The sequence below is a fragment of the Balaenoptera physalus genome (assembly GCF_965194825.1).
Source record: "Balaenoptera physalus genome assembly, chromosome: 20".
Classification (NCBI taxonomy): Eukaryota; Metazoa; Chordata; class Mammalia; order Artiodactyla; family Balaenopteridae; genus Balaenoptera; species Balaenoptera physalus.
In genome coordinates, this window is record NC_138901.1 from 52,314,763 (window position 1) to 52,340,889 (window position 26,127).

At 58.1% G+C, this 26,127-nt stretch overlaps 1 protein-coding gene across 3 annotated transcripts; it reads right to left on the reverse strand.

Moving 5' to 3' along the window:
- Nucleotides 1-1,628: 1,628 nt before the first annotated feature.
- On the reverse strand, nt 1,629-24,533 carry CLUH (clustered mitochondria homolog). Of its 3 annotated transcripts, none has more exons than XM_082443415.1 (26): nt 24,317-24,533; nt 16,736-16,938; nt 15,682-15,853; nt 14,533-14,676; nt 14,209-14,333; nt 13,976-14,130; nt 13,769-13,894; nt 13,331-13,478; nt 13,064-13,156; nt 10,827-11,521; nt 9,555-9,778; nt 9,345-9,446; nt 9,125-9,225; nt 7,526-7,678; nt 7,374-7,436; nt 7,048-7,292; nt 6,742-6,826; nt 6,469-6,622; nt 6,244-6,383; nt 5,296-5,376; nt 5,091-5,216; nt 4,887-5,008; nt 4,515-4,608; nt 4,078-4,212; nt 3,923-3,996; nt 1,629-3,134 (listed from the first exon to the last, which is right to left on the reverse strand). In XM_082443415.1, the coding sequence occupies exons 1-26, from the start codon at nt 24,414-24,416 to the stop codon at nt 2,948-2,950; spliced, it is 4,047 nt and encodes a 1,348-aa protein (XP_082299541.1). In that variant the 5' UTR covers nt 24,417-24,533; the 3' UTR covers nt 1,629-2,947. The 3 variants fall into 3 exon arrangements, with proteins under 3 accessions (XP_082299541.1, XP_082299540.1, XP_082299542.1); XM_082443414.1 differs by having other exon boundaries at nt 9,345-9,449; XM_082443416.1 differs by having other exon boundaries at nt 9,345-9,449; nt 24,348-24,476.
- Between the last annotated feature and the right edge of the window lie 1,594 nt (nt 24,534-26,127).

Genomic DNA, 26,127 nt, shown 5'->3' on the forward strand with positions numbered 1-26,127 from the left:
TACACACTACTATATATAAAATAGATAAACAACAAGGTCCTACTGTGTAGCACGGGGAACTATATTCAATATCCTGTACTGAACCATAATGGAAAAGAATATGAAAAAGAATACATACATACACATACATAGGTATAGATAATGTACAACTGAATCACTTTGCTGTACACCAGAAACACAACATTGTAAATCAACTATACTTCAATTAAAATAAAAAACAAAAAAACAATGAGTTTGGAGGGCAGGAGCGAGTGGAGACAGATGATACAACTTAAAAGTAATAACAGTTTTTTAAAATATTTTTTAAGTTGTAAAAGTAATATGCATGTTAAGAGAAATGCAAACAGGGAAGAAAAGTAGAGCAGAAAGTGAAAGACCAGAGTGGGGGACACAAAGAGGCTCACGCAAGTTAGACCTGAATTCCATCTCGCGCAGCTGCCCCACGACCTGCATGCCAGTTCTCACACTAACCCTTCCTGGATACCACTGTTCACCCTTTTCAAAAATTTGCAATCTGTCAACTAAGAGAAGAGGAGAAACAGTGGATTTCACACCTCTGTGTCCTTTATAAAACAACAGTCCCTCGTCATTTCGGTTGTCAAAAGGCACCTGACAGCGCCAATACGCTTAAGGGATCAACCATGAAAACTGGGCCTCTCAGGTGACTAGTAGGTACAATGGTAATTACACTTGATCCCTTCTCAGCTTTACAAGATCATGCCCACAATTCTAGAAGTGCTGAGAAACATGTGACTGGCGTTCACAGGATAAATGCTCTAGGAAGGCATGCATGTTCAGAACACAACCAGGAGACTGTAAAGCGGGGGTGGGAGGGAGCATCCTTGGGCATCACTTAGAAGAAAACCTCGATGATGTCAGGGACATCTTTTTTTCAGTTGGCTCAAGAAAACTAACAGACATCAGGGTTGGATTTTTTTTTTTTCCACAATGTCAGACACAAAGGACTCTCCAAGTATTCAAAAAGGCATTTAAGTACGAATGAGGCTGAGGGCCCGCCTGCTGTAGACACTTCTCCTCTTGAGACAGGCCTCCTGCCCACAACCCTCCCATCTCACAGGCCTGGCCCCTCAAGCCCACCTAGGTGGGCTCCACTTCCCCCCGTTGGTTAGATCTCCACAAGGGCCCACCTAGGATGGCAAACTTTAGACACCCTCCACTCTAGCACTCCTAGTTTTCTGGGGGGCACCGCCCAGTCCTCCTGACAAGCAAAGGGACAAGGGCGGATGCCCAGTTAGGTCTTCAACAGCCTACCAGGGCCAGCACGCCCAGGCCTGGGCCCTCACCTTGCAGCACCCCTCACCCCAGCCGGAACCACAGGGCCCTGTATAGGAGCAATTCTCAGCCTTTTCCTCTGTGGCCAACAACAGGTGACGTTCATCTATATGCCACTTCCATGGGTCTACTGACGGGCAGACTGGTAAACCCTAGGTGGGTGCCTGCGGCTCTACCCCCTTTCCTCCCACTTAAATGACATTATAAGGATAACTTTGAGTGTGACCTAATTTTACACATCCATGTGCTTTAAACTCTTTTACTAGTACCACTTCTGGCAACAGCTCTCACAACCAAACAAGACTGGTACAGAACACACAGGAGAGGCTGGGACAGCAGGTTTCAAAAACTCACTTTATTCCAATGTGAAATGAAGACTGATGGTTTAAAAACAAGAAAAAGTTCTTGATCAGCTGTGGGGATGCCTCGCTTGCTAGCTCACACCCACTCCCTTTGAAACCAGGTGTTGGGACAGACCATACCCGGCAGCGGCTCCCCGCAGAGCCAGCAGGCGGAGGCCCCAGCAGCAGGACCACTCCCTCCAGCTCGCAAGGGTGGCCGTCTCTGCCCACCTGCCAGGGCTCTGACAGCAGGCCCAGAGAAGCGGCCTGGGCAGCCGGGCCTGTGGGCCCACCACCTTCTGCAGCCCCCTCCCTTCCACTCCCAGAGCTCCTCTCTGTAGGTGCCTGTGTGTCCTAGGACCAGGTAGGGAGCTAAGCTCCACAAACAAGGGACAGTCACTCCTGTATCTGTGACGTCTCCCCCGGGATCCATGATTCAGTCCAGGTCCCCCAGCCCCCCCCCACCCCACTGTGCGTTAGGCAGCTGAGGTTGTTCAACGGGGAGAAGGATACATTCAGACTATACCCCAAGGTTAACCCCAGCTGGGGTGCAGGGAGTGGGAAGGCAGCACCTCCTGCTGGGGCCCAAGGGCCGACAAGCTGGGGCTGGGCACAGGGGTGTCTGGGGAGCCACCGCTGCCCAACCCTTTCCCCACCCTGAGCACAGCCGGGCCAGGCCCGGCCCACCCGTGGTTAGTAAAGCTGCTGCGGCCCTCATCCCGCCATAAAGTGCTCCCCAACCGTCCAGCCCTGCCACAGGGCTCTGGCTCCCCATCCCAGGACACAGGAAAGCTCCCCTTTTCGGCTTCAAACCTGGACTTTCAGCCAGGTCGGGCCCGGGGGTAGTGGCAGCAAAAGCAGCAGCCATAATGTCAAACATACAAATGACCTGAGAAATCTCACCTGCACGTCACCCACCCACTCAGAACCGGCTCGGGGCTATGTACAAGTCAGGAAGGGCGGATCAGGACACTCGCAGGCACAGACACACTCGCGCACACCTGCTTGAGGATGGGGGGCCCGAGGGGGCACCTGTCCGCCAGCTGGGAACTGATGCCCACGCGCTCCATTCACGTGTCTTCGATTAGGCCTCTGAGTCGTATACTCTTTGAACCAGTGCAAGAACATCTTTCAGAGGGTCAGGCAGGGCAGGCCACGGTCCCAGGAGGATGCTGGGGGCGGGGTGGGGTTGGAAGCGTGGAGGAAGAGGGACTTGTTGCCTCTCCTGATGTGCAGGGCACGCCCCCTTCTCCTGGAGTCTGGATCGCTGGGTAACGGGGCAGCTGGCTGACTGTCTGTCTGTGTCTCCCTTCCTACCCCTGCAAGCTCAGGGAAGGAGGGTCCTTGGCAGCTGCGGGCTGGGAGGCCGCATCCTCTGAGGCCCCTGCTGGCTCTGGCTCAGTAGCCATGGGCTCCTCTGCCTTATCCCTGTTCCCGCTGGCCTCCTGGAGCTGGTGCCGCCGCGCCACCTCGGCTTTCAGATTCTCCAAGTCTTTTTGGCTGAGTAGAAGGACGGGGCGAAGGGTGGGTATCAGAGTGGGCCTGGGCCCTCCGTCACCTCACTGGCTCTGCTTAAACTTAGAGCAAGATCAGGCTCTGTGCTCTCTGCAGTGAGACACACGTGTGGAACAAGTGCTTCCCTCCCGCAAACAGAAAGGCCCCCGAGCGCTGAAAAAGTAAGAACTGCACACACTTGACAGCCTCCAGTTAAGGCCTGGCTCCCAGCAGTCTTCACGCCCAGTTCAAACCCACTGCACCCCGGCCGCTCCTATAGCTGATTACACACAAAAAAATAGCTGTAGGTGCAACAAAGAGCAGATACGCTGTAAATGCCGTAACACTGTGCTGACCAAACCCATGCCCCACACAGGTGGGAGGGAGACGGCGCGAGAGACTTTCGAAGACAGCACTGTTTGTAAGAGCCGCACAGGGACCCTCAGGGCCCAGCTCTAAGGCACATCCCTACACTGACAGAACAGGAGTCCAGAGAAAGAACAACGCTGCTCTTTACATACTGACACGAAACGATTGCCAAGACAGATTAAGTGCAGGAGAAAAATACCTATGTGCATGGCTCGCTACAATTTTGCGCCTTGGGGAATAAAATGGGAGAAAAGGTTACAAATCTGTGTTTGTCCAATTATGCAGAGTATTTCTGGAAGGATTCACAAGGAACTCCTTGCCACTGGCTATACTTTTCAATTTTGAGCCATGTCAATGTATCATATATTTAAAAAACCAAGAAGAAAAATAAAGGCCCACTTCCAAGCGGGGGTGGGGCGCCTCACCTGAGAGGAATGAAGAGGATGCCGTTGATGACGTTCAGCTGTTCCAAGACGCTGGCCATGCTGGGGGCTGTGAACTGAGGGGCAGGGAGGCTGAGCCACTGCCTGGGCGCCGGGAGGCCGGGGAGCGGCCCACCCAGCCCCGCTCGGGGACCCACCTTGAGGGGCGGGATGTTGGCGCTGGAGCCGTTGCGGTAGATCTCGTTCATAGTGCGCTGCAGGGCCACGGCCTGCTGGGTCAGGCACTTGAGGTACTCGGAGCTCTCCTTGGTCTTCTCGTGGTCCTCGCCCAGCTGCAGGGGGCGGGGAAAATATCAGGGCTACCCACAGCCCCGCCCCTTCCGCCCCTCCCCACCCCTCCCCACCCAGCTGCAGGGGGCAGGAAAATATCAGGGCTGCCCACAGCCCCGCCCCTTCCGCCCCTCCCCGCCACTCCCCACCCAGCCGCAGGGGGCAGGAAAATATCACGGCTGCCCACAGCCCCGCCCCTTCCGCCCCTCCCCGCCCAGCCGCAGGGGGCGGGAAAATATCAGGGCTGCCCGCAGCCCCGCCCCTTCCGCCCCTCCTCGCCCCTCCCCGCCCCGCTGTGGCCCACCTGCGTCTTGTAGATGGTGTAGCCTTCTTTCTCGTGCTGCAGGGCTGACCGGAACTCGGCTTTGCTCTCATAGACCCGGGCGACCAGGTGGTGGCTGCAGGGAGGCACGGCGCAGGGGGAGGCGAGGGAGGGACGTGAATGGGCCGGTGGGGACGGATGGGCGGTGTGCAGGCTATCCCAGAACCCACTCTGGGAACTTTCCAAGGGGTAAGGCAAGTCCAGAACTCAGAGAAGAGATGCAAGTTGAGAGACATTTCTTCAGGAGTCAGATGGAGGACAGAGTGCTGGATCCCGTGCCCGCCCTCAATGCAAGCACTTCCCGGGACCCTGTGGCCCGGGGCCTCCCTGTCCCCTAACCCAGCACAGCCTCACCTGAGGGCCACCTTGAGGGACTTGGGCCCGTGGTACTTGGTGCTGACGGCCAGCGCATTCTCCAGGAAGCGCAGCGATAGGTCACACTCCATCACTCCGTGCAGCACCAGCCCGATGTTGTTCTGGGGGCAGTCGGGAGGGCCCCGGTCAGCTCCCGCTCCCCTGGGCTCGAGGCTAGTCCCGCTGCCCCTCCCCAGTACTCACGTCCAGCAGGGCCATCTCAGGGTGGTCCTCCCCGAACACGAGCAGTGTGAGGTAGCGGGCGCGGTACAGCAGGCTCAGGGCCGTGGACAGCTGGCTGCTGGCGAAGCAGTACAGGGCCAGGTGCATCTGCGGGGGCAGCGGCGTCAGGCCGGGGCGGCCAGGGGTCCCACCCACCTTGCAGGCCGTGCCCCCGGGGGCTACTCACATATTCCTGGATGGTGTTGGGGTGCTCGATGCCCATCACGCGCTCGCTCATCAGCACAGCCTTCTGTTGGTTGCTGAGGGCCTAGGGAGGTGGGGGGCTGTCACCCCCGGGTGGTACCGCCCCACACCCAGTCTGCCTGGCCCACAAGCCTCCACAGCAGCTCGGCCTCTTCACCTCTGGCTGCAATTTCTACTTTTACTTTGCACAAAGGCAGCGGAAGAGTGGTCAAAATCCAGCTGCTGTGACCATGGAAGTCGACACCCGCTCTGAGGCTGCTTCACATTTTAAAACACTTGTCTTAATCTATGCCAACACATGCATACAAATCTAAAATTGTGCTAAAAATAAAGTATTCGTAATAAAAAAAAGGCAGACACAGGCGAAAGAAAACAGAAGTCCTATGGCTGGAGTGGGGAGTGGGGCACCTACAGTGCACCTGGCCTAGGAAACAGCCTCTCAAGCCCCGGGGCCAACAAGGCAGGTGAATGCCACCAGGCCCCAGGATGGTACAGGCAACGGCACAGACCCCAAGCAGCTTCCCTGGTGCTTACAGGGCTCTAGGTACTGAGTCAGAATTTACCCTTCCCTCACCCCTGTGAAGGGAGGCCCTGCCATCACTCCCACTTTGTCCACGGGCACGGCAGCTCTCCCCAGGATACAGCTCTTAAGTGGGGGAGCTGGGGGGGGCAGGGGAGGCGGGCAGCCGTACAGGCAGAACAAGCACCTCCCCGGGTCTCCATCTGCTCCTCCTGGGGGGGGCCCGGAGGTAAGCAGCATCCCGGGCCCCTGGGGCGACAGGGGCTCCAGTTCCACCTGCCTGGACTCCTGCTTCCTACTGCCGCAGTGGTGAGAACGCAGCCCCAGTTCCCCCATTCCCCCCTCCGCCCCCATGGTGCCAGACCAGGCCCCGGGCCCCTGCTGAAGGCCCAGAGGGTGCGTGTGGCCTACCTCGGCGTAGTCGCCCATGATGTAGTGGAGGCGGGCGAGGAGGCGCAGGCAGGCGCAGATCTCCACGTGCATGGCTCCGTACACGTTGTTAAACAGGTTCAGGGCCTCGTTGATGAGCTCGCAGCCCTCCTTCAGGAAGCCTGCAGGGCACCCCGAGGGCGGAAGGTCAGAGCCGGCCGGGGGGAAGTGGGGGCCCCACCCCCCACGGCTGCACCTGGCACGCACCCTGCTGTACTTTGGCCTGCCCGCTCTGGAAGAAGTGAAAGGCGTCTGAAGCCTTCGGGTTGACGTGTTTGACCACGGGGAAGATGTTGAGCACGTCCTCCTCCGTGAACGCGGGCTTGTGGCGGCTGTCGAAGCTGTACTCCTTCAGCAGGATCTGGGGACCCAGCCCAACACCCACAGGCGGCCTCAGCCCAGGCTCAAACGGCCGGCACCGCCCCACCCAGTTCCCCCCGTGGCCCCTGGAGCCCTGCAGGACGCTCTGAGCCGGCCCACCTGAATTCCGGTTTTCAGGGAGATCTCCCGCAGCAGCGTTATCTTCTGCAGCCCGTAGGTCTCCACGGCCTGGTCCACGGTCTCACTGGGGAGGAGCGGCGGGTGGGCCCAGGCAGCCCAGCACCCCTCTGCCCCCTTCTCCACAGCTGCCTCTCCACCCGAGCCCCCTCCCAGCTCCCCTCCCCACTTCCCCAAGCAAGCGGTCCTCCACAGCTCCCTGCTTTCCCCTCCCCGTTCCACTGCCAGCGACCACGGAGGACCCGGACGCTGCCCGGGAGCCCAGCGCCCCTGCACCTGCTCACGTACCACTCGAGGCTGAAGTCAAAGTAGTTCTTGGCCTCCTGGCAGATGTTCTTCCAAAGCTCCTGGGGGGTCATGACAGCCCAGGCTGTGTTATCCGCTGCCCCTGGCGGCCGGTTTCTCCTCCTCCTGTTCCTCTTCTTGGAGACGAGCTCGTCGGCGGGCAGGTGGGCCACAGGGTTGGGGTAGGAGCTCAGGAAGCAGTTCAGGAAGTGGCTGATGGCAGCCGAGAGCCCCGAGAGCTCGACCCCCTGCAAGGGAGGTTGGACCAGTGTCACCACCCGGGCTTCCCCGACATGCCCATGACCCGGGCCGGGGAGGGAGTGCAGTACCTGTAAGTATGTCTTGAAGATGTGCTTGGCAGAGCGGGTGATGAGCTCTCCGATGCCGATCTTCTGCAAGGGTGCAGAGAGGGGAGTCTTGGTCAGGCCCCAGGCCTCCATCCCAGCCCTGCCATCTCACAGCCACCCTGGGCACCACTCACGTAGATGTGGTCCAGCTGGTCCCGGGCCGGGCTCCGGAGTACCAGGTCCAGCACTTTGCCCAGGTAGCGCATGTTGATGCCACGCTGACGCATCACCTCGGCCAGCGTGGCCCCGTCCATGGGCAGCACCGCGTGGTCTGCGAAGTCCTTCACCTGCGGGCTGCAGCAGGTCAGGCCCCCGAAGCCCAGGGCCTCTGCCTCCTCCCACCCTGGGTCTTCCCAAGGGAGCTCACGCTATCCTGAGGCCCTGAGGGAAGGAGGGGACTGAGACCCCAGCTCCCAATCGGGAAGAGGGAAGGAGACAAAGCAGCAGCAAGGATGTGAGATCTTGTCCCCAGCCTTCTGCACAGGCCACCATCACCCCTGTGACTGCTGGGCCCACACGGCAGGGAAGCAGGGATATGGGAGCCGCACAGGCTCTCCTGTGACTGCAGAGGAAGAAGCAGGGCCACAGCTTCACCCTGCAGCTGTGCTGCACCTCGCAGTGGCCTGGGGCAGCCAGCACGGCAGGCTCAGCTCAAAGATCGGGGGACACAGCAATCCCACCACTGGGCATATACCCTGAGAAAACCATAATTCAAAAAAAGTCATGTACCACAATGTTCACTGCAGCTCTATTTACAATTGCCAGGACATGGAAGCAACCTAAGTGTCCATCGACCGATGAATGGATAAAGAAGATGTGGCACATATATACAATGGAATATTACTCAGCCATAAAAAGAAACAAAATTGAGTTATTTGTAGTGAGGTGAATGGACCTAGAGTCTGTCATACAGAGTGAAGTAAGTCAGAAAGAGAAAAACAAATACCGTATGCTAACACATATATATGGAATCTAAAAAAAAAAAAAAAAAGGTTCTGAAGAACCTAGGGGCAGGACAGGAATAAAGACGCAGATGTAGAGAATGGCCTTGAGGACACGGGGAGGGGGAAGGGTAAGGTGGGACGAAGTGAGAGAGTGGCGTGGACATATATACACTACCAAATGTAAAATACATAGCTAGTGGGAAGCAGCCACATAGCACAGGGAGATCAGCTCAGGGCTTTGTGACCACCTAGAGGGGTGGGATAGGGAGGGTGGGAGGGAGGAGATATGGGGATATATGTATACATATAGCTGACTCACTTTGTTATAAAGCAAAAACTAACACACCATTGTAAAGCAATTATACTCCAATAAAGATGTTAAAAAAAAAAAAAAAGATCGGGGGACAGCATGGCACCTAAGCTCAGGGTTGCCTTAGTGGGAAGCAAGCACCATGTACATACACAGGGCCTATGTACAAAGCTTGTGGGGGTGAAGATGCCCCCAGCCCCTCTATCAGCCATCCCATCACACGGGGGCTCAGAGGACCAGACCCCAGCTGCCAGCCTACAAGGGAGGGCACGCAGAGCAGAACCTGATGCCTCCCTTGGCCCCTGTGTGTCAGCGGCCCCATTCTGGGGAGGAGAACTCCACCCTGCCTGCCTTGCAGGTCAGCAGGCCTAAGTCACTCCCGCAAAGGTTCCACAAGCTTCCAGAGTCGGAGATGGATGAGGCCCCAGGGCCTGTAACAGCACCCTCTGGGCAGTCCCTCGTCCCACCCCTGCCCTCACCAAGCCGGGGATCTGGCAGGAGAGCAGGAAGGCAGCGGCATCTTTTAGCAGCTGCTTCTGGTTCCGAACTTCCTCCCGGCAAGACTCCGGGAAGCGAACCCCTGGGGGAGGGAGAGCAGAGGCGTGAGCCAGGCAGAAGAGAGGCGGGTGGCCAGACAGACGGCAGCCCTCCGGTGGGCGAGCAGGCCCACCAGCACTGGGGCCCTAGAGGACCATTCACCTGGCGAGAAGATGTCGGGGTTGAAGCGGACGTCGAAGGCCGTGCTGCTGATGGAGCCCACAGCCTTGCATGCGTTGCGGATCACCTCCCGGCTGCGAGGGTCTGCTGTGGAGACACGGCCCATTAGGAGGTAGCCCCACTCCCGCTCTGGTGGGGCAGCAGCTGAGCCTCCCCTGGCCTGGGCTCCCCTGGCAGCCACGGCAGCCCCACCTGTCCCGTCGTCCGAGGCGATGGTCTCTGCCAGCTCCTTCACCTTGGCCAGGCCACTAGCACTGCTGCCCTCCTCCTCCCTTCCCACCTCGGGTGCTGGAGGGTCTTTAGGCTTGGACTCCGAGGATGGGGGGTCGCCGTTTTCCAGTGACGGGGGGATCTCCATCTTGCTGGCCTTCTGCTGCATCAGCTGTAGGGCTGCCAACTTCATGAAGAGGAGGTACCTAGAACACAGAGGATGGGGCAGAGCAGGGAATGGAGGAGGGGTATGTAGAAGCGTGACTGCTCTGGTAGCTTCCTGCTGGCTTCGGGGGACCTGAGCCAGGCCCCAGCTCCTGCCCTGCTGGGGTTGACGGATGTTGGGGCTGGCCACCCTGCCGGCCTGGGGACACATCCCATCCAGTGTGCAAGCGTCCACACACGTGTGCGTGTGCCAGCCCAGCAATACTACCAGGTGGCGGCAGCAGGTCACAGCAAAAATGGGGATCTTCCCAGACAGGAAGAGGACAGCTGGTGTGGGGGGGCTCACACGCAGGCCAGGGCTCTCGAGAGCCAGGAACACCCCTGGCATTCTAACAGGGAGATTATTCTGGGGCATTTGACGGGCTGACCCCTAAGCACAAAACGCCAGCAGCAGGGACCGCAACCCCGCCCCTCCTCCAGGGCCCTGGCACTGGGAGGTTCAAAAACACCCAAGCAGGGCTTCGCTGGTGGCACAGTGGTTGAGAATCTGCCTGCTAATGCAGGGGACACAGGTTTGAGCCCTGGTCTGGGAAGATCCCATATGCCGCGGAGCAACTAGGCCTGTGAGCCACAATTACTGAGCCTGCGCATCTGGAGCCTGTGCTCCGCAACAAGAGGCCACGATAGTGACAGGCCTGCGCACCGCGATGAAGAGTGGCCCACGCTTGCCGCAACTAGAGAAAGCCCTCGCACAGAAACGAAGACCCAACACGGTCAAAAATAAATAAATAAAATTTAAAAACAAACAAAGAAAACACCCAAGCAGATTTCCATGTGCTCCTTGAGGGAACAGCCCCGCTTCAGTCAGTTGAAAGCCACTGGTCTAGCCACTTGCTAGTTTCTGATCCACATAAAGCTCTTGGACGTCCGTGTTGGGGAGCCTGACGCCACGGTGGGTGGCGCTGGGGATGGGGCTGGGATGACCAGGGCCACAGCTAGCTCCTCTTCACTTTCCAAAGCCTCCCCCGTCAAGGATCAGGCCCCAGGACCACCCACTGGAGGATGCAGGCGCTTGCCCTGGCTCCCCACCTGTGCTCCACGAAGGCGTCCACCAGCTCCTGGCGCAGGCAGCAGAGCTTGTGGCGGTGGGCGCGGGGGAAACCGGCGCGGGTGCACTCCTCGGGCAGCACCTCGCCAGGCACGGGCAGGAAGTTGAGGTCGGGGGGGAAGGTGCGCAGCAGGTCAAGGATGTAGTGGCGACCGTCGTTGCCGATGATGCCCTTGCACTCCACGGAGGAGCAGAGCTCCACCTCTTCATCCCGGTCATTGAGCACCCGGTGCCTCAGGATCTTGAGGGGCCGGCTCGTGCGTTCCAGCAGCTCCAGGTAACGTGGGTGCGACACCACCGTCTTGCCAAAGTCAATGGAGCCGTAGACGACGCTCTGCTCCTGGTCCCGCTCCAGGATGCCGGGGATGATGGACTGGGCCGTGACACGGTAGCCGCGGTAATCCACCACCACCGTGCCCAGCGTGTACAGCCCCTCCACATCCACGGCATTGTATGTGCGCACGCCGTTCAGGTCGTTGGTGGGCGCCACGTAGGCCGCCACGTCCCCACCGAAGTCCTTGTAGTGGTCGCGGACATCAAAGCCCAAGCTGAAGAAGATGTTGTTCCAGATGAACATCTGCATCTTGGTATCCTCGCTGGGGTTGATGGCCATCACGTTGCCATCGATGACTGCCATGGCGCCCCGCGTGGCTGCCGCCGTGAAGTCGCTGTGTACCTGGGGGCCCGAGGTTGGAGGGTGAGAGAGCCGCGGGGTTCATCCCGCCTGGCCAAGCTCGCCCAGGGCTGGTGGAGGTAAGCAGGACAAAGTTTCCTCACATTTGGAAAAGGGCAAGAAACCCCAGTTTTGGGCTTCCCTGGTGGCGCAGTGGTTAAGAATTTGTCTGCCAATGCAGGGGACACGGGTTCGAGCCCTGGTCTGGGAAGATCCCACATGCTGCGGAGCAACTAAGCCCGCGAGCCACAACTACTGAGCCTGCACTCTAGAGCCCGCGAGCCACAACTACTGAGCCCGTGCGCCACAACTACTGAAGCCCGCGTGTCTAGAGCCCATGCTCTGCAACAAGAGAAGCCACCGCAATGAGAAGCCTGTGCACCGCAACGAAGAGTAGCCCCCGCTCACCACAACCAGAGAAAAGCCCGTGCACAGCAACGAAGACCCAACGCAGCCACAAATAAAATAAATAAAATAAAATTAATAAATTTATTTAAAAAAAAAAGAAACCCCAGTTTTGAAAAAATGTAACACTTATACTGCGAGAGAGAGCGGAGCTTAGTGATTAAAAGGGAGAGTGAGGATTGGGGTGGGTCTGGGAATCACCAAATACGTGCCAGGTGATCTTGGCTGGATCACCTCTCAGACCTGTTTTCTCATCTATAAAACTGTGACATACAAGTATCGGCCTTTACAAGGTGTCTGGAAGATTACAGGAGGTAATGCCTACACAGCACCTGGCACAGCCCCTGGCAAAGTGAGCACCCTGGACTTTAGATCTTATTTTTACCATTATCATCTCTAGTAAGATTATGGGAGATTTCAAATGAACTTCTTTCAAAAGCACTGCTTTTGGGCTTCCCTGGTGGCGCAGTGGTTGAGAATCTGCCTGCTAACGCAGGGGACACGGGTTCGAGCCCTGGTCTGGGAAGATCCCACATGCCGCGGAGCAACTGGGCCCGTGAGCCACAACTGCTGAGCCTGCGCGTCTGAAGCCTGTGTCCCGCAACGGGAGGGGCCGCGATAGTGAGAGGCCCGCGCACCGCGATGAAGAGTGGCCCCCGCTTGCCGCAACTAGAGAAAGCCCTCGCACAAAACGAAGACCCAACACAGCTAAATAAATAAATAAGTAAATAAAGTAGCTATTAAAAAAAAAAATTAGAGGGCAGTATAGTATTAAAAAAAAAAAAAAAAAAGCACTGCTTTTTCCTCATCTGTCTCAGGAAAAACACTAAGGATATCACAGTAGGGCACGTGTGTCCAGCTGAGGGCTCCACGTGGGTGTGCTGGGAGGGAAGCTGTCATGGACCTTGCCACTCAGCCCGTCCTGGAGGCGTGTCCCCACCGGTTCCGGCCCACAGACGCTAAATCTCAGAGAGGCCGGAAGAAGGAGTTGGGGTCGTCTACCAGGAGGCGGAAGGCTGGCAGGACACCCTGGAAGGTCCCTGAAGGCCCACCCCGGCTTCCCTCTTGTTCACAGAAAACAAGCAGGTAGGTGGCAGGCGGGCCTGCGGCCACTGGTCAGGCCTGCGGGGCTACGGGCACCTTGAATATGGCTCTTTCTCGCAGCAGCCGCTCAGGCAGGTTTTTCCGAGGCAGCTCCCGCGTTGTCTGCAGCTCCTCATTCCAGTCCCGGGTCTACAGCAGGACAGGGAGGGAGACACCAGCTCAACCTGAGCCCCCAGCACCTGCTCGGGGCAGTCCCGTCCCCCGCCTCCCCGCAGACAGCCCCCCAAGCACCCAGAACCCGGCCTGGCGCCCACCAGGGGAAGGGAGGGAAGAGCCAAGGGTGGGCTGCCAGGCTGCAGGCACCTGTCCTGGAATATGCTCCTCGTAGCCCAGCCGGGAGGTGTAGGCGTCCTCCGCGCGCACGCAGTCCATGGCGTGCTCCGCCTGGGGCGCTGTCCAGCTGTACACCTGGAATGGGGTGGCGATCCTCTCGAACGGGTGGCGCTGGACCCTGTGGCGGGCAGAGGGGAGATGGGGCAGCCCGCTGAGCCCAGAGCCCTGCCCTGGGCCCCTTGTCCAAGGTCCCACTGGCTCTGCCATCTCCCCACCAAGGCTCTGTCCCTGGAGAGTCCGACGGAAGCAAACGGCCGCCTGTCCTAGAGCTGCTAGGCTGACTGCTGCCTAGAAGGAAGCTCTGGGGTGCTGGGGGCACAGCTTAGGGCAGAAGTGCTAGAGTTCAGGCTGTATGGTTCACCCACCCCGTGGGACGTGAGATGAGGGACAGATGGGCCCAGGTGCTACCTTTTCTTCTGCAGGGCGGCAAAGTTTTTTTTGAAGGTTGGGCTGATCTGGTTGAGCAGCTCCACCAGGGAATGGCTGAGGAAGCGGGGGCTGGCAGGCTTGGGGTTGAAGTGGTACGCTGTGGACCTGCAGGGAGAGGGTGGTCACTGTGCAGGGCGTCCCAAGCGGCTGCCCATGGACTCCGAACAGGCTCGCACAGGGACTTACTGGTTCAGGTAAAATCCCCGAGTGGATGCCGTGATGCTGACTTGTCGGTCCTCGGCTGTGATCACAAACAGGTACATGAGGTCCCCGTGCATCTTGCGATTCCCAGGGGGTGGGTTCCAGCCGCTCATGGTGAGCACTTTCAGGCACTGCAGGGGCTGCAGGAATGGCCAAGCTTGAGTGGGCCAGGCTTCCTGGTGTGGCGATCCCCTGCCCCAAAAGAGACCTGCTCCCACCTTCCAATCACGGTTCTGGGGCTGCAGAGGACACAACGGCCGCTCCCGGCTCCCTGGAAGGATGTACTCAGGCGGTGTACAGTCGATGGGGTCCATCTCCAAGCCCTTCTTCCGCTTCCCGCTGTCTGAGGGACCCGAGGCTGGTGGTCAGCCCAGGACCACCCAGGGGCCAACTCCCTCCCCAGCTCAAGTGGCCCTGGTCTGGGTGCCTCCAGCCCCGCTTCCCTCCAGGTGGGAAGGCCGGGCCCTTGGCCCCTTCACCAGCCCCTGGCCAACTTGCTCCCGGCCCCTCTGCCCAACCGTCAGCCCCAATGCCTCCCGCACCTCCCAGGTCGCCATCAGTAAAGACACTCAGGAAGGACAAGGAGTTGCAGTCAACCCCGTTGAAGGCATCGGATGGGTCCAGGCTCTTGAGCAGGTCTCGAACGTGGCGCACGTGGATGCGGGCCTCTCGCACCGTGTATGGCTCTGTCGGGAGGGGGATGGGCAGGGCGTTACCAGGGCAACAACCCACCCAGCAGAGAAAAGTTGGCCATGGCACTACCAGGGGTGGTCTTGATTTTCAATTTTAGGCTTTCACTTACAAATTCCCTTATGAACACATAAGCTGGAATTCTGCTTTCAACACATACACCTGCCTGCTGGTGGGCAGGGATCCTTGTTTGCAACGAACCTTATGCGAAAGGGCGCAAGAAATGCCTCTGGAAGTGCACACAGAAGCCCCCTGCTCTCTGCCCACGAGTGTCTCGGGTGGGCAGCCCGGCACAGCTGCCAGGTCCCCATGGGCTCAGTCCAGTTCTCCCAGGGCAGCCCTGGCCGGCGGTGGCCTGAGGACTTACAGGACCTCAAACTGCAACACTGCTCCCCAACTCATGTTTCATGAAATTTCAATGAGGGCTCTTCTGGGGAAGGACAGAGGTTTCGTCATTAGGTAAGTCTGGGCACAGCTGGGTTACATTTTTCCCACATTTGCTCCTTGGCTGACATACCTAGAACCGCGGTGCCACCTTTCCCCAGGTAACCTAAGTTCACGGGATGTTTTATTTATTTTTTTTTTTGCAAACAAACCAGACTCACCATGCCAGCTGACTGCTCCACACTGGGCCTGACTTCCCTGCTCAAGAGCCGTGAAACCTTAGTTTCCTTAAGAGACTGAACTTTTATCTCTATAAAATTTGAACGGGCTGATTTCAAGCACCTGCCTGGTACTGTTTGTTTTTTTTTTAAAATCACGACTCTGATATTCCACCCATGAAGTTGGAGGGTGTGCTTGTGATGGCCTGAGAAGCAGACCTGTGCTCCTGTCCTATCTTCTCCTGCCTCCACAAGTTCAATACCGCCCTGAGCCTCCACACGCTCATCTGTGACACAGTGATACCCAGATACCAGAGGGAGGGGTGGGTGGGGGTGAGTGCCACCTGGCCCCGCCTCCTCATGCCCCCCCTTGGCGGGCCGCACAACTTCCGGACAAACCTTCCACCACGCGTAGCACCGAGCCCTCCTGCAGCCCCTCCACACTGCGCAGCTCTGAGAAGTGGTCCAGCATGTTGCCGTCCAGGTGCAGTGAGAAGCAGGTGCGGTGACATGTGTCTTCACGGTCCATGAGCACCTGGTGGATCTCCTGTACCATCTCCTGGGGGGACACCTGCCAGGGAGAAGGCCGCGACCAACCTGGTGAAAACATACAGCTTCCCCAGCCCAAAGTACCTGGGTCCCTAAAGTCAATGCTCCAAATACTGTTTCCCCATTTTTGGCTTTTATTTTAAATTCCAGGCCCTGCCCATACATACCATGCCCACTTGCACGTGTGTGTGTGTGCGTGTGTGTGTGTGTGTGTGTGTGTGTGTGTGTGTGTGTGTGCGCGCGCGCGCGCGCGCAGGGTATATGCACATGTGCAGGACAGAGCCTTGCCCTGTTACCCGCAGGCTTAAACTATTCCTGCAGACCAAGAGCAGGCCCCGAGTAGAGCAGCAGGAGGTGTAAAAACAAGGAAAAGAAAATAGCAATCTTGCCTCCTCCCTTGCCCAGTGCCAAGGTCCCCAGGGCAAATGGCTTCCTCCTTCAGGAAGGTGTGCTCTGGGGCTGAAGCCTGCGGCTCCAGAAGACACAAGAAGGCCTCACCTGGTTCCCCAGTGAGTAACAGTTTACAAGACCTCTGGGTTGGCTCTGCTCTTGAAGACCACCCACTACCAGTGTCCTCTCAGACAGATGGTAAAACTCCAGCCAGAGAATTGACCTACCTAAGGGTGGGGAGCCCTGGGACCCCAACACTACCCAGCCACTACCATACCGATCCCCAAACAGGGCTGGCAGTCCCAGCTGGGATCTGTCCCCTTGTAATGAGGCAACGGCCTGAACCTGGACTCCCATGTCCACCACGTTAGCTGAGTGACCTTGGAAGGCACAGGACCCTCGGTTTCCTGCCTCAACATGGGGCCAGACCGGGCAAAGGCAAAGCTTGGCTTTGCATCCTCATCCTCCCCAACAGGCTCAGGCCCTGGCCCCCAGTACCCCTCTATCATCTCACCTGGAGGGAGAAGGGCTCGATCCCAGGAGCCAGGATCTTCACAGAAAAGCCCGTGTCCTGGATGACAATGACTTCCTGTCCAGTGGTCTCCTCCCCCGGCTCAGCCTCATCCAGCCCATTTTCCCGGGGCGGTTCGGCAGCCCCCTCTTCCTTTTTCAGGCTCTCCGGGCAGTCCCCATTCAACAGCATGACTGATGGCAGCTCTGCGGGGGACAAGAAAGGAGCTGAGTCAGATGGGCCTCGCTGGTGAGGTCTGCCTCACCCACCAGGGTGGACACAGCCCTACAGAATGGCATCTGCCTGTCCTCCCAAGACTCGGCCCTGCACCAGACTCCGGTCCCACCGCGCCCCAGGGCACACCTGCAGGCTACTGCCTGCTCGCTCGCCTCCACACCCCGGGCCCTCGCTTCCTATCTGCTCCTCAGGCCCCCAGTCTGGCGGCCGTGTGAATAGGCCGCCCAGACCACTCTCCCCAGAGTCACCAATGCCACCCTAAGGGCCAAACCTGAGGGTCTGCTCTGGCCTTATGCAACTAGCTGCTTGGCTCCCCTTCCCGCCACCGCTCACTTCCTCCTCTTCCCTGATGGACACTAATGCTCTTATTCTTCCCTCTCCAGCTTGACCTTCTCCTGGCAGTCCAGCTGTGGGTGTCCTCGGCCCCAGCCTCTCCTCATTCCCATCTCACCCTTGCCCGTGACTGCAAATGCCCTCCCGTCTCCCAGCTCATGTGACCAATCCAGGCCTTGCTCCAGTTTTTCAACATGTGGCCATCCCTTAGGCCTCACCAGACTCATCTTGTCAGCATGGAATTTATCTTCCTTCACAAACCAGCCCCTGCTCTTCGAATGCCCGCCCCCCGTCCCTATCTAGTCACCCAACCTAATCTCCAAACTGGTCACAGGACTGCTGCAGGCCATTTCCCCTATTTCAAGAATACCACTTGCTGTACACCTGAAATTAACATAACACTGTAAATCAACTGTACTTCAATTAAAAAAAAATTAGAACATGCACTACAGTCCTAATTATGTGTGTATATGTACATTTATATCTATTCCAGTAGAAAGACTAAAAGACTCAGAATTCAGTGGCTTTCCTTAAATAACAGGATTAAGAGTGATATAATCCTTTCCTTATAAAGTCTGTACTTTCCAGGTGTTTACAATAAGCTTGTATTATTGTATGACACAATTGTTAAATTAGTGTTTATTTTAGGGTATGATTTAGAAAAAAATGTATCAGGAGCTTTTTGAGAAAACTAGGGCATTGAAGCTGTAGGGAGCAAATTCTTTTATCAACTTTTGTGAACTGTTCACGTTTTATATCCAAAGTCTACAAGTAATTTTCATTTTCATGGTGTGACCATATCCTTAGCTGAGTAGCTAAATGTGATCCAAAGACAACACTTATGCTTCTACAAATGAAATTCTGGTAAATATAGATAACTCCTTTTTTAAATAAAGTGCTTTTTAAGTTGTTATTAAAGGTGACCATAGTAAAAAAGATAAAATGTTTCAATTAATGGTAAATCTGCATAATTAATGGTTAATAGGAATAAGTGAAAATCCATAGAATCAAATAAATATAGCCCTTTTTCCTCTTCCAAAAAAAAAAAAAAAAAAAAGGTACCCCTTAGAACCTTCTAGTACTCTCCACTGCTCTACTGCTCACAGGAACCGAACATCTTAGGCCGAAAGTCCATCTCAACTCCTGCCAGTTCTCCCCATCGAGGTGCAGCTACACCAAACTACTCAGAAGCCTGAGAACAAGCCACACACTTTCCCTCCTACCTGTGCTTTTGTTTATGCTGCCCCCCATATACCATTCCATCGGGCAGACTTCTACTCATCCGTCAAGGCCTAGGTGAAATAAACTCTCTTCTCTGAAGCCTGACCAATGACCCCTGGCAGCAGTGTCGTGCTGCACTCGGGGGGCTGTTCACACCAGTAGCTCTATCTTCCTCCTCCTGTCTTGCCCGCACTCAACAGAAAGGCACTGAATTAATTACTGTAAAAGCCCCGTACTTGTGACCAGCAACCGACTCACATGTTGTGGGGAGAAGGAGCAGGTGACAAAACCTTCCATTTCTCCCCAGGCACTAAGGGAAACAGAGGAGAGCCCTTCCCGCCCTGCCCCCGGTGGGGGAGAAGAGGGTGTCCTCGCAGAAACCCTCCAGCAAAACACAGGCCTGCCTGGAGCCCAACTGGCCCACGGGGCCTTCCGGCCCAGGGTCTGCCTGGCAGCCAGACTGGCTCCTTGCTTATCTGGGAGCTCCAGACAGGTCAGCTCACCCAGCTCTGCTCTGGACCCCAATCCCTCTAGACTCCACCTCCTCTTCCCTACCCAGCTTGAGGAGTGGGGATGGGGTGCACCTCCCCAGAGCCGTGTGGGCTCTACCCAGACCTACTAGAAACAGGGAGCAGGGGTCTCGGGAAATGTATAGAAGTCCAGATAAGCCTGACACGTAAGGGCAAACGGGGGGGGACAGGGAACGGGACGTGGAGCGAAGCCACTCCCTCTTCCCACGTCCCCTCAACTTAGTGATAAACAGAACCGCCAGGAGCTCAGATACAGTCCCCTCCTCCTTCCCCCAAATAGGGACGTCTGAGGCCCAGAAGTTCAGTGCCTTGCCCAAGGTCAAGAGTCAAGAGCTGACTCTGGATTCCACCCTGGAGCGCCCCCCTACCACATGGCTGCGCTGCCCTCAGTCCTGGCCCACGGCGGGCCTTCAGTAACTGTCGCCACCCCCGTCCCCAGCACACTGCTCCAAACCTGAAGGTAAACTCCCAACAACCACAAGGACGCACGAGGACCTCTCCTTCAAGTGAGCCCACAGCCCTAGGCGGGGCGACCCCAAGCCCCTGGAAACTGAGCGGCCGGCCCCAAAGCGAGAAGCTGGCTGACTCTGCGACACAGCACACAGGGACAGGAGGGACAGGAGGGACAGGAGGGACAGCAGGGCGGGAGAAGGGTGGTGGTTGGTCAGTTTTCAAAATGCAGCAAGAGGGATGACAGCTATGAGGCGGCCCTCCCCCAGCCGAGGCCTTGAGAAAGGCTCTGCGGGGTGACCAGCCCTCAGGATGAGGGGGCCCCTGCCCAATACAGAACAGCAGCTTTGAGGTCTCTGAGACCCCAAAAGTGGGAAACCAGAAACCTGGACCCAGACAGGTGGCCTGTGCTCCCTGAGTCTGGGCCAGGAGGACAGAGAGGAGGGCAAGGGTGGCCACAGCTCCCACTCCCCGTCCCTGGCTCCGGGAGCCCGCCCAGAAGGCACCTCTGCTCCAGGTTCCCGCCCCAGGGGGCACCCGATCTCCTATCAGATTTCAAAGGAATGCGGCTGGTTCCCAGGGGCCTCCACTCCCCTGAGGACAGCCCGCCCTGCCCCTCCTCTTTCCTGCCAAGCACCCTGAAGGTCTCCCTACAGCGGGATCAAGGCCCGGTGACCTCCCCGCCAGAGGCCAGCCACTTGGCTCCCTGTCCCCACAGCCCACCTGGTGTGCTCGGCGGCTGCCCTCTCCCGCGTCCTGGAGTCACAGGACCTCCATGGCAGCGAGGCAGCCAGCTCTCCAGCTCAGGCCCGGCACTGCCTGTGTGCCTCCTTCCGGCCTCTACCTCTACCCTTGCCGCCATGCAGCTGGCCGGCCCAGGGCTGGAGATCCGGCTGGCTTCGGGTTTCAGTGGGGCCCGGCCTGCTGGGGCGGCCCTGGGAAGGGCACACTCCCCCTGCCTCGCATCCTGCTCAAGGTCGGCCAGAAGGACGGCCGTGGGCCAGGAGGCCCTGGTGGCTCCAGGACCCCAGGTGGAGCTGCCATCAGTGCTCAGGCCCACCCCCCGGTATCCCCCCAAAAGGGGGTCACTGCTGGTGAAGCAGTCAGCGGGGCAGGAGAACCCAGCGTCTGGGGTACCTGGGCCCCTCAGGATCGAGGGCCCTGGGGACTGGCTGGCAGGGGTAGAGCCCAGCAAGGGGGTCCTCTCCTCGGCCTCAACCCCAGTGGGGGTGGGCAGGACCGCTTCAGCCGGCTGCCGGCAACAGTTGGCACAGACTCGGGCCCAGGCCATGAGGTGGCCGCCCCCCTGTCCACCGGCTGCACTGAGCACCCTGCCCACCTCCTGCGGCAAGTGGCTGGCTGGGGCCTCTGGCTCGTGCTGCCCCCTGCAGGTGACCTGGCAGTTCTCCCCTTCCTGAGAGTCACTAGCTCTGGTGGGAACCCTAACCCCAGACGCCCAGAGGACAACTGCACCCGTGCCCCAGGCCTCCAGCTCCACCAAGAAGCTGGCAGGCTCCGACTTCCCTCCCTAGCAGCCCCTGCGCTGCCAGGAGAAAACCAAGTCTCTCCCCTGGGGAAAACAGAGCTGGCAGCAAGAGACCAAAGGCCGAGCGGCTGTGGACAAGGAACATGCCCAGCCTTGCCAAGGCGCCTTCCCGGGGCCTCTGACTTGTTGCCAGGGCCCAGGCGGGACTGCTCCGGCATCCATACTAACCAGGGTGGGGGCGGGTAGCCAGGCTCCCTTCAGGCCCCCTCCCCGCCCATCTAGTCCCTTCCAGGCAGCCCTGAAGGGCTGGCACCCAGCAGGCCCTCGGCTCCCCGCACCCTCCACCAAGGGTTCTGGCTTGCGCACACTCAGCGGATGGCACAAAGGGCCAGGCCCCGGCAGAACCCCTCTTCTTCCGCCGCCCTCCCCAGACACACCCCAGCCCTGTGGAGAAGCGGTGGGGGTGGGGGGGGCAGAGCAGTCTGGCAGTGACCCCTGCGTAGCTGCTACAACCACCGCCACCCTGGTCACCACAGAGCCCAAGTTCACTCTAGGCCCAGCCCGTAGCAGGTCCCTCCATCAGCTCGACCAGCCCATCTCACCTGAGGAAACTGAGGCTCCAGAAGCTTAGTAACCAAGCTGCCCAAGCTCGCAGAGACAACAGGCAGCCAAGCCAGGTCAAGAAAAAAACCAGGTTTGTCAGACACCCAAGCCCAGGCCTGAGCGCCAGCCCCCAGGCTGCAGCGCCCACCAGGTAAACAGTACCCCCTTCCTCTACACCCCTGCTTCCTTACCCCAGGGGGCACCCCTGAGGATCTGGGCTTTAGGGAAGGAGAAAGGTGATCCTCTGCAGAATGGGAAGGGGTTGCCCAAACAGCATGGCATACACCTCCCGCCCCCAAGTCTTCACTGGCCAGACCAGAATGAAGAGATAAAGCACAGCCCTGGCCTGGCCTGGGAGAACGCGGACCTATTGGGCAGCTGAAAGGAGTTAGAAAAGAAACGTAAGCCATCCCAGGTGGCCCCTGTGTGCGTTTCCCAGCCTGGCATGGCCTCACTCAGTAGACTGTGCCAGGGCCAGGCCCCGCCCTAGCCAAAACCTCGGCAGGGTGAGTCTCCTGCAGCAAGTTAGGCCTCAGAAGGCATATCACCCTATCCCAGGAATCTGGGGCTTCAAGGGAAAGGGGTGGGGACAGGCAGCCTAAGGAAGATCCCAAGGAGGTAGGCATCTGTTGGCCTCCTTCCCATCTCCACCCAGGCCAGAAGCAGGTCTGCAGGGTCTGGGGAGAGTCCAGTGTTCCCGGAGCTGCTCTGCTCAGACCTACCCAAAAGAAGAGCTCTAGGGTCCTGTCCAGGAGCTCCCCTACGCCCCCAAGCTCCTCTCCTGTCTGCCAGCCCCCTTCCCCTCCGCTCTGGGCCTCAACTCCAAGGAGCCCTCCCCTAGGCAGAAGGAACTCGACACACCACCGTGAACTTGAAAAACCTGCTGTTCTCTTAACCGCTAAAAGTAGCTTTATTCCCTGCAAGGCAACTGACCCTTGGTCCCCCCACAAAAGGCCTTGATCACCTCCTCAAGGGGACTAGAGACTCTTCCAGAGCTGGGTTCTGAGGTCAGAAGCCTGGGTGAGGGCCTGTTGGGGGTCTCCATTAAGGCCTCCTCCCTTGAATAGATTCAGACTGGCTATAATTCAAGTCCTAGCTCTATACAAGCTTCCCAGAGGCTTAGGGAGCCAACGTTCCACCTGCTAGTATGCTTCCATGTTCCCCAAAACGAACAGCTGTACCCTCCCCTGACCCAGGTTGCCCCAGAGACCCTCTCAGAGAAATTCTCCAACACTCTCCCCTCTCCTCAGTCCCTACGTTCTCAGCATATGATCCCAGCCAACACGCCTCTCCCAGCTTCCTGCGGGACAGGCCAGGGCAGCCTTGGCAATCTGGCTGTGAGCTGGAAATCCAAATGCTGAATTGCTGTGTGACCTTGGGCAAGTCGCTTCATCTCTTCAGGTCTCTTTGCTGAAGGGGAAATCAGCCTCCTCTTATCTAGCCTGCTCCACTGATTCAGCGCCTCATCAGGGTGAAGCCTGGCAGGTTGGAGTCATCAGCATTTGTCATTCTGCCCAAACCTTGGCCTTCTCTAGGCAATCAGCAAAGCTACCACAGTACCTATCCCCCACCATCAGCTAACCTGGCTGTGATCAGTTACAGGGTCAGAGAGCCCACCTAACCCTGTTCCCGTCCTGACTCACCCAAGCTGGGAAGGGAGATGAAGATGACAAGTCCCTTTTGAGGAGAGTTATGGGGAGTGGGAGGCATGGGTAGTTCTGCACTCCCACTGTCACCCAGGGCAGAGAGGGACACAGCCCAGCCCTGGGGCTCTGAGAAAGATTTGGAGATGACAACCCAAGGGCTGGGAAGGGGCTTCCAACCTCAAGGCTGTAGTCAAAGATGCGATGGAAGGAACGGAGCAAACAGAGGAGGCCCAGGGGAGAGGCAGGCCCCACCTGAGAAAAACTGCAGCCACTCCCAAAGCCAATGCCACACAGCCCCACGGGGGAGAGCTGGGAGCTTGACTCCATGCTGATGACCTTTGCCTTAAAAACAGCAACTCTGGGCTGACCCACTTTTCGCAATAAGGCGGGTTAATGATCAAGTTCTGGCACAAACACCACCTCCTGCCAAGGAGTTTGGCTTTGCCTCCATACACAGGCAGACCCCCAGGTCTGCCAGCCAGGCCGACATCTAACAGGACGGAGATCAGACCCTGCAGACCTGGGGTTAAAGCCTTGCCTCTGGGAACGAACCACAGAAACCCCCTCACGAAACACATACCCCAACTTGTGCTCTTCCCACAGACCAAGCCTGAGAAGTCCCAAGCTGAGTCTAACTCGCAAGGCTGCAGCCCTATGCACAGGGAATGCTTGGGATTCTGACGCGAAGGGGGTGCTTGACGGAACAAGTGTCAAGTGACCCCAGTCCGGAGAGTTCCCCATGCCCGGGGGCGTAGGGGGTGGGGCCGCCGCGTCCGTCCGTCTGCTGAGCCGGCACACCCCGAAACTGCATGCGCGTGCACGTCTCCCCGCGATCTGGCACGCGTGTGTTAGCCACCGCTGCCCGCCCCGGGACCCCACGTGTGAAGCCCGGGCCGCAGGCGGGGGCGACAGTGAAGGTGACCTTCAGGGCGGGGGCACCCGGTGGAGGGCTCGGCGAGATGCAACCCAGCCAGGCGCGGAGGAAAGGCGGCGGTCCCCGCGCAACCCCGAACCCCCGCGCCCACTCGGCCCGATTCAGCCTCCCGCCCTGCTGCCCCCTGACCCCGGCCCCGCTCACCCGCCGCGCCCGGCCGCCCCTTGCCACCGGCCTGCGAGCTGGGCTCCCGGGCGCTGTCCGCCGGGGCGGCCGCCGGCAACTCGTCCGTTTTGATGACCATGGCGGCGGGAGCGGGCGTCCGCCTTGGCTGTCCGCGCCGCCCGCCGCGCCACTAACCCAAGTGCCCTGCGCGCCTCTGCAGCTGCGGGAAGGACGGAGTCACCGGCCCACGTGGTGCGCGCTATGGCCTTTGACCCCACCGCCGCTCCCTTGCCCCGCCCTCGCGCCCGGCCCGGCCCACGAAGGCCCGCGAGGGACAAAATACGCCACGCCTCGTTCGCTGTGTACCAACGCGGTGACTTTCTCGAACGCCTTAAAGGGAACGTACCCTGGCTCTGGCGAGAGAACGGCTTCGGGCCCCCTCGAGGGGCGGGGCTACGGAGAGAAGTCCTTGCGGTTCGCTGCCCGTCGGGCGGGCACCTTGACCTTGGGTGGAGACTCGTCTGGACTACTGTTGCTTACAGTCCCCTCCCCCAATGGCTTCCTATTGCAGACCTGCCAAATGACCACACGGTGTCTAATCTGCGGTGTTAATATGACCCTCAGCGCCCTGCTCACCGAGTTTGCCGTCCCCGAAATGGTGGAGCGGGGGTGCGTCTGGCTTCTTGAGGAGGGGGTGGAGGGTAGCCTAGGGCATGGTCATAAGAGGCAGGGGTGGCGGGTGGCTAATAGGGATGAAGTGCCAGAGATGGGCCCACCAAACTTTGTCCTGAGCCACAACGGGCTCCCCTCTGCCAGCGGCCTCGACACCCGCCACCAGATGAGTCCTCACATCCGCGCTGGCACATTATCCCCATTTTTGAGTGGAGGAAGCTAAGATCAAGGTCACACAGAGAGCAAGACTTTAGCTAGACCAGGCTAAATCCACAGCCTGGACACTTTACAGTAGTTCATGTTTTCAGATGTTTGGGGCCTGGTGGGGACTGCGAAGTGAAGTCAGAGAATGCTGCCCAGCTGACATTTTACCAGGTCTTGCCAGTGAGCGGAAGTTCTCCAAGCCGAGAGGGTGAGACAGTCTTCCTTGCACAGGCCCAGGAAGCCATTGGGAAGCACTTAAGGCATATTCCAGGAACTAATAGAAATTGGGAAGCTGAAGCTGCAGAGGTTGCCTGGGGTGGGCCTAGTGCCTCATAAAAATTGCAGAGGAAAATGGACTTTGTCCTGGAGTACCGGTGATGGGAAGGGGAGCCAGTGAAAGGCTTTAAGCATTTAAGCAGGAGGAAGGGAGGTGAGAAATGCTTTGGTTGCTGTGTGGAGGATAAGGGGACTGAGCTAGACCAGGGGGAGATGAGTGTGGACTATTGCACAAGAAGGCTGGAAATAAAAACAAGACCTGACTACAGCCCACCACATGGAAGGTGGGCAGTCAGGTGGTACATGAACCTAACACGGAGTTGGATTGGAAATCTGCATCCTGCAACCTCTACCTTGTCTCTTCTCGTAAGCTTGAGCAAGTCACTTGACTATCACGCCTCTGAATCTCAGGAGCTTCCTCTGTCAAATAAAAACATCCATCTGTCTGGCCTCTTACCTAACTGTTGGGAGGAGATAGTGGTCATCAAAGCACTTTAGATAGTGTAAAATACTTCACTCTGTCTTTCAAGCAAAGCTTGCAGGAGCTCAGTACTGCAGGAAGATCAGAGATGAACCAGACCCAGTCCCTGCCAGGAGAAGTTTCAATCTGGTGGGTGAAGAGAGATGCACACAGCAATCTCATGTCTAAGGCTGCAGAATAAAAGCCTTTAAAGAAGGCTGTTCTGAGTGTGCAGGGG

What these genes read in the sequence shown, in the direction of transcription:
- CLUH (XM_082443414.1), bottom strand. Translation starts at nt 24,416, where the DNA reads ATGGTCATCAAAACGGACGAGTTGCCGGCGGCCGCCCCGGCGGACAGC. An exon ending in GAGAAAGAGCCATATTCAAG is followed by an intron (nt 11,522 to 13,063) that starts GTGCCCGTAGCC and finishes TCGGGCCCCCAG; the next exon opens with GTACACAGCGACTTCACGGC. An exon ending in CCTGCCAGATCCCCGGCTTG is followed by an intron (nt 7,679 to 9,124) that starts GTGAGGGCAGGG and finishes TGCAGCCCGCAG; the next exon opens with GTGAAGGACTTCGCAGACCA.